This window comes from Euprymna scolopes, chromosome 37 (assembly GCF_053919585.1).
Source record: "Euprymna scolopes isolate OS-2025 chromosome 37, ASM5391958v1, whole genome shotgun sequence".
Taxonomy (NCBI): Eukaryota; Metazoa; Mollusca; class Cephalopoda; order Sepiida; family Sepiolidae; genus Euprymna; species Euprymna scolopes.
Window position 1 is genome coordinate 47,922,870 of NC_136518.1, and position 13,418 is coordinate 47,936,287.

The 13,418-nt window shown below is 31.2% G+C and overlaps 1 protein-coding gene across 4 annotated transcripts in view; it reads right to left on the bottom strand.

Moving 5' to 3' along the window:
• LOC145261146 (glycogen debranching enzyme-like) overlaps window positions 1-13,418 on the bottom strand; it is a 178,827-nt gene that overhangs the window by 83,906 nt on the left and 81,503 nt on the right. For all 4 annotated transcript variants that reach the window (XM_080119445.1, XM_080119444.1, XM_080119447.1 and 1 more), the window contains exons 10-14: window positions 12,495-12,618; window positions 10,680-10,843; window positions 7,332-7,433; window positions 6,164-6,316; window positions 488-641 (exon numbers count right to left, since the gene is read on the bottom strand). In XM_080119445.1, coding sequence (XP_079975571.1) covers window positions 488-641; window positions 6,164-6,316; window positions 7,332-7,433; window positions 10,680-10,843; window positions 12,495-12,618 — 697 coding nt within the window. The remainder of the gene's footprint in view (window positions 1-487; window positions 642-6,163; window positions 6,317-7,331; window positions 7,434-10,679; window positions 10,844-12,494; window positions 12,619-13,418) is intronic.

The following is a 13,418-nucleotide window of genomic DNA, read 5'->3' on the forward strand; positions in this document are numbered from 1 at the left end:
CTTATCTAGACCAAAAGCCACACAAGGTTAAGGGTTAAAGAGGTTATTTTGTTAAACATTTGTGACCCATTTGCATTTTACTTAAATTATTTTTACAATAAAAAAACAAACAAAAAATTGCTTCTTATAAGAGAAATAGTTTTTATTTAAATTGAAAGCGAGTGAAGACAGTCACACACATGTGCTGGGAGTATGATTAAGTTTTATGTTGAAACGACTCAGAGTAATCTAACTTTTTTTTCAGTTTAATACACTTTCGCTAAAAATGCTTTTCTTATGTTTACATAAAAAGTATTTTTAAAAAATACACTTACAAAAAAAAAATACTTTATCAATTTTTAAAAATATTTTTTTTCATCACGAGTATCACGCTTATACATTAATTTCATATCCTATTCCATAGCTAGATATAACATATACTGACCCAACAGGTCAGAGGAAGTCTAGTAATATCATAAAAATGAAACTAGTCATAAATTTCTCTTACCAGGAAGATGTACAGTCTTGATATATTTTCCATCATTGTTAGGATCTTGAGGGAAGCTGAATGATGTTCGAGCAATCAGAACGATGCTCTCGTGGGTGCTGGGATTGTGCCTGGTAACGGACACAACATCAGAATCTAGCTGGTCAACATAGACCTGAAAAATAAATGTATAATTCGTAAATATTTAACAAAAAAAAATCTGCAAGAATTCATGGCGTAGTGGATAAAGTACTTGATAAAATTCACTTGTAAAGTTACACTCTTCTAGAGGTTGATAGTGTGATACTATAAAGTGGCCCTGGGTGGATTTGAGCCACTAAGTGCTGAGAGGGGGGAGGAATAGACAAAGGAAGAGGAAATAGCTTAGAATAAACAAAGAAATCAGAAATATCCTACAATCAACAATAGATAGGAAATAGCAAACAAAACAATAGAAACCTACTGATAAAATAGGGAAGGGCAGCTTCCGGTAGCCAGGGTGGGGTGGGCAACCTGAGAGACGAAGACAGAGGAGACAGGCGGTTGAGATCTAGATGCACTAGACGACGGATGAGAGTTGATAATGACTACAGTTGAACAGTTATAGAGTTGACTGTGAAATAGAGTCGTGGACAATTTTAGAGTTGACAGTGAAACAGAGATAGACGAATGTAACATCAATAGGATGGGGAGAAGACACACACACACACTCACAAGTCCAACAGTCAATTTATATGTGAACATTAGCGTTTGTGTTTTTCCTTTCTTTGTTCATATTTGTACTTTTGTGAAACCACGCGTGTGTCCCCACCGACAGTCGCCAGCAAGAAAATGACAATCCGACCATGAACGAAAAATCCTCGGTACACAACGTTGGGAGTCGGCGATCTGACGAGGGAGCCACACGTCGGGTTACAATAGTTCAATCCTCAATATGGACAACACTTTAAATACAATTGCAAATTACTTGTAACTTCTACCCAGTCATGGCTGACAGAACAAGAGCATACTATCCCCATAGATTAAATAAAGGGTTCCATTCAAAATTCCATGCAGATTACAGAGTTTGACAGAAAGATTCCCAGAGTTCGACAAGATACAACTGAAGACGGTTGGATGTTACATTAACTGAAATGCTGTGAAAATAATACTCAAAATAAGAACAGTAATCCAAATAATACGAAAAAAGTTACTGTTTTTATTTTATTATAAACAAGAAGAGATCGCCCACTTGTTATCACAATTCCTATTCATTACTTGAAATAAAACTAATCGATAAGAAAAGGAAAACTCCTCATCCCTCTATTTCTATTGATAATAAAAAAAAAAAACTAATCAATAAGAAAAAGACAGAACTCCTTTCTTTCTTCTTTGATAAGAAAAGACAAAACTAATTGATAAGAACAAAATTGATTGACATGAAAAGAAAGACAAAACTCTCTCTCTCTCTCTCTCTCTCTCTCTCTCTCTCTCTCTCTCTTCATTATATTATAACTAGCGGGGAGAGGAAGCAGCCTTTCCTAGTCATAAAATATGCTTAAATATATTTTAATTCAACCAGATTTTGTATTTATTATTACAGAACTAATTCTTAATTGAATATTATATATATACATATATACTAGCATGGGTGCCCGGCGTTGCCTGGATGTTTGAAGGTGTGTGTTGAGCAAAAAAAAAGAAGTGGTAGTAGGAAGGCAGGCTCGAACTCATACCATGAAGGAGGAAAAGAACGGGGGAAAAAATGTGACGTCTTTGCTGTTACAACCACCGCCAAACCGGAAGTGACGTAGGTTTAAATTAAGGCTAGACAATCGAAAAGAGGGGATGACTTTCGAAAATATCATTGAAAAAAAACAACCCCTCTCTGTAGAAAAATGCCCAGTTGAGGGTGAAGAAATTAATGTTTTCAGCCAATTTTTGGTATTTGTCATCTGAAGGGTCGAGCTTCAAAACGAAAGTTTTAGGCAGACATGCAAACATACATATATGCATTTATATATTGGTAGCTCAAATTTTTGACCCAAACCGATTAAAAAGCTTGCCCTATCTCTGAATACCCTTTATGTAAAATTATGTAAAATTTCAAATGTTTAGACCAGAAATTGTCTTTAGTAATTTGGTAGAGACCGCAAAGGTCAATTTTTTTTTTTAACTTTGACCCTTATTATGACCCCTTAACATTTATTGTTTTGGGCTCAAACCAAGTTATTAAGTTAGATCCATGTCCAAGTAACCTATATCTAAAATTTCAATATTTTCATTTTTTAGGTATGGGCAAAATGAATGCCGATGCTCAAAATGTATAAACATTTTGACCCCTCCCATTACTTAAAAATTCACCAAAAATCAGGAAATTAACCAATTTTTAATGAAATTTTCTGTATTTATCAAATAATGATCGCGGAATATAATGAACTAATTATTTTTATTTAAATCTGAGTGGAAATTTATTATTTTGTTTAAACAAAAAATACCTTTATTAAAATTATAATTTTCAGTAATGAATAAAAAACGCAAGAATTTATTTTTGCTTTTTTAATATAAATAAAGCATCATAATTTGCAACAATAAAAAAAATAATTTTTACAGGAACATTACAAAAAAAGCCCCTAAAGTCCGTATTAATGAATTCGATATAACTCGAAGAAAAATGAATTTCTCGAACTACCGATATTACCGTTGAATTTAGCATTATTTATTTAATATTTTCACACAAAAAAAATTATAATAGCAAAAATATTTCTACTTTTTTTTTTAAATTACAGATTTTGCATAATTTTTATATGCAAGATTTTAATAATTTCCTTGCTCGCTAGAATGTGAAACTTTCGGCATAACATACTTTTTATATAATCTCGAACAATAATTAAAAAAAAAAAAAAAATTTAAAAACAGGAACATAAAAAATAATTAAATTAAAAAATGATAAAAATTGATACAAACGTTCAGAATAGAAATGTATGGATGCACGTCTGGGGAAAAATAGAAAAGAAATCTGACACCCCTACCTCCTTTTACTATCATGACTTCATTTTGAAATAGCATTGTGATTGGCTGAAATTTTGGGCCTCCTTATAATCGTGTTTACATTTTTTTAGTTTGTTGCTTTTTTGCCGAACGGTAAATTACTTGCTTTTTGAGGGCTAATTAAGTTTTTTTTTTGCACAAACAAGGTGTTTTTTTTTTTTTATTTAATTCAATATCTTAGGACTTTACTTTACTAATTATCTTTGAAATAGACCCAGAAAACTAATATTTATCTTTTAAAGGATTTTTACAATGAATTTATTTAACTTCAAAATTTATCTGAATTGGTTAGCTCGCGGTGAAAACATTTTTCATAACTTTTTTTTTCACAAGTACAAATATTTTTTCCTTTAGAAAATTAACTTTAATCTCTAATCTTTCAAATACAATTAAAAAGTAGTTGGAAAACTGCAAAAAAAAAATGATAAATCAGCTTTCAAAACTCGGTCCCCCTATTTTTGCTCGTACCTATCATTTTTTTAATGTCTTGATTAAACTCTACAAGTACTGAAAAATTGTCAATGAGAAGTTTGACAGAGTAACTTCCCTTATTTCCAGGCCTGCACACAAGAGCAAAGTTGGGCTTGTTTTCTTGTTGTGATATGACATCGTAATGGATATTACTTTTCTCAGATGAAAGCTAGAAAGATTAAAAACTCAAAACAATCTCAGGGAGCTTATTCCTACAAATAGCTATCATCCATCCAATGTTTCATATAAGTCAATATGGGAGAAACTCGATGATTGCAAAAATGTCAGCATTTGATTTAATTTTAAAGAAGAGTAACATAATAGACCACAGAGTTATAGTTAGCTAACATACTTCCTAACTTCCAGTGTAGTGCTACTGGAAGCGGTGACAAGGAAAATCAGTTCCTTCGTTTTTTTTCTCTCACGCACATATCTCCCCTGTACTCTTTTTTTCTTTTTATTACGATTTTTTAATAACTAATCACACCTTTTTTTTTATTTAATTATCATTGAAAAGTTCTTTTAGTTTTATTTTTATTAAGAATTATTGAAACAGTTTTTTTTTTTAATAACTATTGAAAACACTTTTTAAAATCTTTAAAAATTATTTTGTGAATATCATGTATTAGATACATGATTTTTATGATGTTTCAAATTTTGTTTTGATTTCAATAATTTTATTTGTTATTTTGATTTCAATAATTTATTTTTTATTTTGATTTCAATAATTTCACGTTATTTTGATTTGAATAATTTTATTTGTTAGTTTGATTTGAATAATTTTATTTGTTATTTTGATTTCAAGAATTTTATTTGTTATTTTGATTTCAATAATTTTATTTGTTATTTTGATGTCAATAATTTTATTTGTTATTTTGATTTCAATAATTTTATTTTTATACTTTCATAAACATATTTTTTATATAAATTCAAATAAAAAAAACTTTTATTCTTAAAATTAAAATTTTTTTTATTTTTATAATTTCATAAACATATCTACAATTATATAAATGCAACTTTGTCTCTTCATGTGTGTGTGTGTGAGTTCGTACCTTATAGACTCCGAAACGGCTGAACAGATTTTCTTTCAAATTTACAGAACTTTAGTGTATTAGTTTGGGAGTGATCTTAGTTAAGTTTTGTTTCAGAATACCCCTGATAATTACCGATAATCAAAACCGTTATTTTAATTTATCTCTCATCAGTAAAGCCATTTTTCCATGTCATCACTTAGCAACAATGATAGAACAATTGGCCGTGAAAATTCTACTATGGCTAAGTTGATAAACTTTTTTTTTGTTTTTTTTTGCATGACGTGGTTCAAAATCTGCACATAAATTTCTTAATTATTTTTTCATTAACTGCAAAGTATTTTATAAGACTTGACAATTTACATTTTTTTTTTTTGCATGACGTGGTCTGTAGGTTTCCACACATAAATTTCTTCATGTTTTTTGTTTTTCGTTAACTAGAAAGAAGTTTATGTATATAAAATAATTTAATAAAAGAAACAGTAGAGTCTCTAGCGTGCTCTGTGGAATAACATATATTTTGACAAAGTTACTGCATGGACATATGTGAAGCTTCCTCCCGGGCGATTTCACGGATTTCGATGACCATAAAAATATAAGAGTCTGAAATATTCATTGATCATCATTCAATCCCGGGCAACATCAGGTCTCTTTGCTAGTTTCTTATAAAATTTCACATAAAATAAAAATTTTTATTTCTTAATTTTGTTATTAAAACTACAAATAAAGACTGTGTTATTTTTGTCTGTATGATTTTGTAAATTTTTATTGTATACTTTTCAATAATGATAAAACGATGATTATTTATTGATTTGAAACTACCAGTAAAACTTAAATCTATAGATTATCTCCCAAGTGTATTTTTATGCTTGCGAAAATATATGCACATATTGCATAGATTTTTATGGTAATCCAAAAATAAAATAAGAAAACGATAAATATTTAAAGGTTTCAAAAGAATCGGAAGCAGAATCAGTAATTGCATTGAAATTGGGAATTTAGATCGGAATCAGTAATTATACTAAAATCAGGAAAAATATTGGAATTGCCTCATAACTACTTTTTTCCTACATTTGTATATAAATATTTATGTGAAACGATGATGGTGATGCAAAACCTGGTGGTTAGGGAAGAAGATTAAAATGTAGAGAGAGAGACGACCGACCTGGTTGAAACCGGATTTTCCCAGATAAAAATGTAGATCATTCAGCAGCTTCTTGCCCTTTATTATGCCTGATGACATGGCACATTCACTTGGAGAAGACGAAGCCTTTGAAGACCATGGCATGTACATCCTGTTTTCATTCACGACGTGAATCTATGCAAAGACAAGAAAATAAAGATATGCTTGTTTCAGGAAGACGTCTGTAAAATGGAAATTAAATTTTCCGACAAAAATCAAATGGTTAGTATATATATGGAATGAACTGATAAGCATGAACAAACTAATTTTATTTTGAGTTACATAATCATGGGAAATTTGCAACTTGTTTATTCATAACTATTGCTCATTGTGGGCATTTAAGAAGCATTTTAATATACCTTTTTTTATTTTTAATACTTTTTTCTTTGTTAACAATTAAAGATAATTTTCGAAAGAGCCTTTGGACCAGCTATCCAGAAATTATCTTCAATCTCCCAAAGGGAAAAAAGTATTTGAAAAACGCTTCTTAACTATGGTCCATAGAGACTAATAAACAAGGCATTAAATTGAACAAGCAGGTATTTAGTTGTTTTTATTTTCTCAAAAGCTTACATACACAGACACAAAAGCTTACATAACAGACACAAGATATAATTTTGGAAGTTTTTCAACCTTATGTTATAAAAGTTTGCTTTTTTAAATTGTCAGCCCTTTGTTGCAAGATTAATTTTTTTCTTTTTAAATCAGTCAATTTCTTGTAATTGCTGTATCAGTTTGTTCCCAGGAATTTATATTGGTCTTCATATTGACCTATAATACTTGTAGGAAATAGTTATTTACTTTGAAAAACTGATTCAAGGATTTGAAAACAATTTTATATATATATATATATGGTTAGAATTGTAAAGTATTATCTTTAAAATCAGAATCAATTAAGATAATAAAAAGATCAATACATTAGATAGAGCAATTAAAGAAAGAAATAGGAAAAATAGACAATGAAAATAAAATTGAATAAATTATATTTATTGATCGATCAAATTCATATACGGAATTATACTAATGAAAAATCCTTAATCCATGTTAATTTAATATATATATCAATATAAAAATATACTTATAGCAAGTGAGATAGACAGGATCATATTTTAAAACAAACTTGGAAAATAGAAACAAATAATTTATTTACATGGTGTGGAACAAGCTCATCGTAGCCTCGGTTGCTTCCGGAAGCACAACAGGACATGGACACCAGTGCTGTAGAAGGTAAGCAATCATAAACACTGCGTTTCTGAAAAAAAAAAAAAAAAAAAAGATTCAAGTAACAATCCAAAATTGAACATTGTAATGATATTTTAAAACATTTTTAAGGGGCATCTCTTATTTCCATCAATGATCCCAATTCAGTGAAAAATAATTTTTGTTTTCCTAAACACCCATATCTCTTATTATATTAAAGTTGGATAAATCAACGTTTGTTTCCATAGGGCTTTTTCCCTCTATGCTTTAATCAGAAAAGATATGTTCTAAAACATACCGTATTTCTGGGATGGAGTTCACACACACACACACACACAGATTTACTCAGGATTGTTTGAATATTAAATATTTTTTTTTACTTGGGATTACTGCTTATCAAGGCAAAGAGGCTAGTTTAGGATAAAAGTTATTGAGTGTCAGGTGAGACAACACGGTGATGAGCAGTAAGGGTGGAACGTAGAGTATTTAAGAGGACAGCTCAACAAAAACTTATTTACATTAGACTTGAAAATGACCGTGTTATACTCAGATGAGAAGCAACCTCACAGTATTGTGTTCCATAGACAGACAGTTCTAAGAAAGAAACAGGGCAGAGAGAGAGAAAATAACAAAATACCAAGGACTTATGTACGACATGAAAAAAAACTAGAATCTTAAGAAGGTATCAATCATACCAGTCATTATAGAAGCAACCAGGCTAATGAAAAAGAATTTTAAAAATTATCTAGTCAATATACCTGGTGAACCAAGTGCAAGAGAAATACAAACAATTGCACTTAAAGGGACAGTTAGAATCTTAAAAAGATCTTTCAGTTGGAGTAACTAAACTAATCGGAGAATGTTTGGCATTCGGTAGAATGCCCAATCCCCAGGAAAAACAAATAAGAAAATTAAAAACCCGTTTTCGAAATCTAGTAAGCAAGGACCTTTTCACCTCCCTACTTCTTCCTTTACACAGAGTCTATCACTGCACTATTGTTACTTTTACTATAGTATATATATATATATATAAATATATATATATATATATATATATATATATATATACTAGCATGGAGGTCAGGCGCGAACGAACACCGCATAATTTTATTATACGATATTTCTTCAAACTGAAACATAATTATCAAAGTATACTTAAGCAGATAGATATGAAAAGTCTTTATTAAAGTTTGTGCCTATTTCCATTCTATGGATGCCAGGTGTGAACGCAGACCCCATAATTTTATTATACCATCCCTATTAAAGTTAAGACATACTTATGAAAGTATTATTATGTACATCTATATCAAAAACACTTGTAAACGTTTTTTTTTTAATTTTTAATTTTTTTATTTCCATACTTTGTGGACCAGGCGTGAATGCAGACCCCACAATTTTAATGAACCACCGTTCTGCCAGATCAAACGTACCCATTCTTGTGTCTCCATACATCTTCTATCATTATATGTAATCAGTTTTTTAAAATAGGAGCCTATTCGTGACCAGACACACACACACACCCACAGACATTCAGCTATATATATATATATATATATATATATATATATATATATATATATATATTTAAATAAGGGAGTAGTCACCAACAATGTGCATTTTTTAACATTATTTTATTATTCCGTGTCTTGGTTTTTCATTGAGAATTATGTTTGGATCATTGTAATAATGTTTTTAAGTCATTGAAATCGTTTTTACGCGCGTTTCAGACGTTCTGTGATGCATCCTCGTCAGAAATTATGTGTGTGTGTGTGTGTGTGTGTGTGTTTGCTTTACACACATGCGCGCACACACACACACACACACACACACCCTACCCTACCTCACCCTAAAGGAAAAGAAAAAAACATTAGCAGAAAGAGATAGCGACTACAGCCAGGTCAGCGGTCTCCCTCGACAAGCCCAATAAAAGAGTAATAAAAATTGAGCATGCCAATGAATAATAAACACTTACAAGCCTCCACCCCTTGGAAAAACTTCAAATTAACTACGAAAATTGCCATTTTTACATCTCCAACACATTTGAAAATAATTTCTGACGAGGATGCATCACAGAACGTCTGAAACGCGCGTAAAAACGATTTCAATGACTTAAAAACATTATTACAATGATCCAAACATAATTTTCAATGAAAAACCAAGACACGGAATAATAAAATAATGCTAAAAAATACACATTGTTGGTGACTACTCCCTTATTTAAATATGCATCTTTCTTTCGTTGGAATTTCTTAACCCATTTTATATATATATATATATAAAACTCGTTTGTTATCTTGTCATCAATACACACTGTACAACACCATCAAAATGATGACATCATCCATTAAAATAGAGATGAGAGATAAATGATTATTCGATAGTTTCCAAAACATCATTAATTCTTTTTCTTTTACTCTTATTTCTGATTAATCCAATTCCATTGTCTATGAATAATTGAAAACAGTTGCTTTTTACTTCTCATAAAGATGATTCTCGCCATCAGTCTAAACATGTTCTCACACCAAAGGCTATTATTCTCTACCTCTACAAATCTACTATCAAACCATGTATGGAGTACATATTTAGGTAAGTGAATTTCTGTCCTGTTTGAGGGTTCTTGATGAAGTGCAGTAATGCATTTGTTATTTAATTGGCAGCACCCTTTCTTCTTCTCTACAATCTCTCTTTCACACATGTGATGTTGTTCGTCTCAGTTTTTTTATAAATATTATTATGGTATGTGTTCTTCAGAATTATCTGATTTATCCCCTATTTCCTTCGTTCCAGCTCGTTTGACTCGTTGGTTTAGTGATCTCCATAATTGGCTGTTTTGATGCCTCATTATAATACAGCTTCCTATTCCAGTAGCTTCTTTCCAAGAACTGCAAGTTTCTTGAAGTTATATTTTTGGATTTTACCGTCATTGGATTATTTATCTTTCACCAGACGTGTAATCACCTTTTTCTTCACCATATCCTCTCTGCTTCACTTTTTTTGTAATCAAGTAAGATCTTTTACTTACTTGTTGTTTCATTAAATACTTTTGTATGAAAAATCTGATCCCCCATTTTGCTATTCCAGTAGCTTCTTTCCAAGAACTGCAAGCTTGTGGATCTTTCTTCCTGCTTATTGTTTCTACTACCCATAGCCTTGGACTTCTCTTATTTTTGCAATAATCATCTTTTGTTCTTCTTCGCTGATTACATCAAGTGGCTCCACACCTTGTCTGGAGCAATTTTCATAAAATAAACAAATAAAAAACAAAAACGTCTTTCCATTGAGATGATGGGATACTTACAACAATGGGACTGTCGTTGTCATGAGTCTGGTCAAAGAAAATGGCATGAGCCATGGTAGGATTGAGCGGCTGTACATGAGGCTGAACAAAAGCACCGACAGGTTTACCACCAAACCTGTGGACAAGACGGCCAAGCTCATGGGAATTCCATGCAGCCAAGGATTCTAAAAGAAATAATCAAATAAAAACAAAGATAACAAAATACAAACCAGGTAAAATATAAATCTGAAAAATCGAAAAATATTTCAAAAATCGAAAATTAAATAAAAATACTAATAACTCTCAACAATAGGTCAAAAATTTAATTATTAGTTGTTAAATCTATGACATCGAGGTTTCACATTGTGTAAAATCTAGTGCTATATTGAATTCGGCAGGTTTAAAAGACTTAGAAGGTATCAATAAAAGATGTAAATAAAAAAGATTCAAAATATTTCAGATGCTGACAGGACCAGATCGCCTGAAAATGATGATTGGTATCAGAATTTGATGGGATGATTGGTTTCAATTGCGTGAATAGAGAATTAACAACAGCATTGATCATGTCTTGTCATGTTTGGTTGAGCTGGCTTACAAAATAATCAAATCCTGTTAAAAATGGTCACCATTACTCCACCTACCTTGAAAAAGTCTATCCAACTCAATCACAAATGATAACCTGAAGCTGAAACTATATTTTAATTCATGATGGAACGATTCCAAAATTTTTCCCAATTCTGATATAATTACCAATTCTGTTTTAAATTCCCGATTCTGATATAATTCCCAATTCGGATATAATTACCAATTCTGATTTAAATTCCCAATTCAGATATAATTGCCAATTCTGATTTAAATTCCTGATTCGGATACAATTACCAATTCTGATTCTTTTAAAATCACTAAATATTTACCCATAGAGTTGTTTTTCTTTAGATTACTGAAAAACCCATGCAATATATTCTCGTGAACGAAAAAATACACTTGTGTGGGTGATCTATACATTTTAATTTTGTTTGTAGCTTAAAACCAATACACTTTGCCATTTTATCTTTAGAAGCAGTAATGGAAAGTTAAGTTTTAAATAAAAACAAACCAAATAAACAATTACAAGAATTGTCTTTGTCATCGGTAAGTAAGCACAGTTTTCTCCAATTCTGATGCCAATTCCAATACTCTACTTTTTTGTACAGGCATCTAAAATCGTTGTAGACTCTTGAAAATTGAGTATGTTATTGCTATACATCTTGTAAGATGACTGACCAACTTTTATGATTTCAGGTTCAAATGAACAGATACAACAGGAATTGGAATGCACCATACTAAAGCCTGATTGTCACAGCTGAATTTTAACAATGCAATTTGAATGTGAGGACACTTTAAAAGAACAATATGCAATAAAATTCTGTTTTAAACATGGAAAAAATGCCACAGAAACGTATATAATGCTTCAGACTGTTTTTGGACCATTTTGCATGAATCAAGGATCAGTTTTTTGAGTGGCATATGAGATTCAAAGAAGGCAGGGAGTGTGAGGGATGATAAGAGGTGTGGGAGGTGTAAGAAAGTCAGAACACCAGAGTTGATTGTTCAAATAAAGAATTTCATGGATTAAGACTGCCGTGTGTCTATAGAGACAATAAGTGCACAGTTTGATGTCAGTGTGGGAACTGTACACACAATTATTTGAGAGGAACTGAAGATGCAGAAGATTTGCACAAAGTTGGTGTTGCTTTAATGACTCGCCTATGAAACTATTCAGTTATTTGAACCCCCAATATTTTATAGATGACTTCATTTTGTGAATAATAAATGTAATAAACGAAACAAACATACCTCGGATAAGAGAGTTGATGCCCAAATGATTAATAAAGAGGTTGTCGGTTGCTTCACTGCTTGTAAACAATTCAGCAAAGATGTAGAGATCTGGACGGATGGCACGAGCAGCATCAATCATGTACTGCAACAAGATTAATGATCATTAAGAATCAATTAAAAAATAATTTTTTTAAATGAAATTAAAAAAAAGATTCAGATAAACAGTAAGCAAGAATGAGGTATTTTAAACTAAAGCATTTTAAAAAGTTAAAAAAAAAAAAAAAAAAAAGTTAAAATATCTAGTGCAATTGTAAAAACTAGAAATGAATTGAATAAGTTTCGGGAACTTCTGCCATTACTGACTAGTAAGAATTTTACAACTTCCAACCAAGAGAAGAATCTGTAGCAGTGGTAACAATTACAGATAATAAAAGCAGCAGCAACAATTCACAGTTTATGCTTTTTAATCTGTTTGGTTTATAAGCTCTGCTCTGATTGGTGCAAGCATTCAACTTCCCTTCTGGCTTACCCAATCAGTGGCTATCTTTCAGGTGAGCTGAGAACATGTGATAGAAGTTGATAAAAAGGGTGAACACGCAGCCAATTTCCTGTTTTCCGGACAGGAAACCAAATTGAGCTGACCCCTTTCATGGCACTTCTTCTAATCCCAATTTTCTCTCTTAGGGTGCAACCAAAATTGTCTGACCCTGAAGTTCAATAAAAAATACTATGGACTCAACATGGCTATGATATCTACACACACACACACACATGGCCCCAACTTCAACATGGTATGCAAGCTACATAAATGAACACTTTTCATTTTCTTACAAACAAAACATTCATCTTTTCTTCAGAAAAGAACACTTTTCTCTTCTCTATTAACGGGATATTCATTCAACACCATGTGGAGATCCTAGCATTTTTTGTCTTCATCTGTAC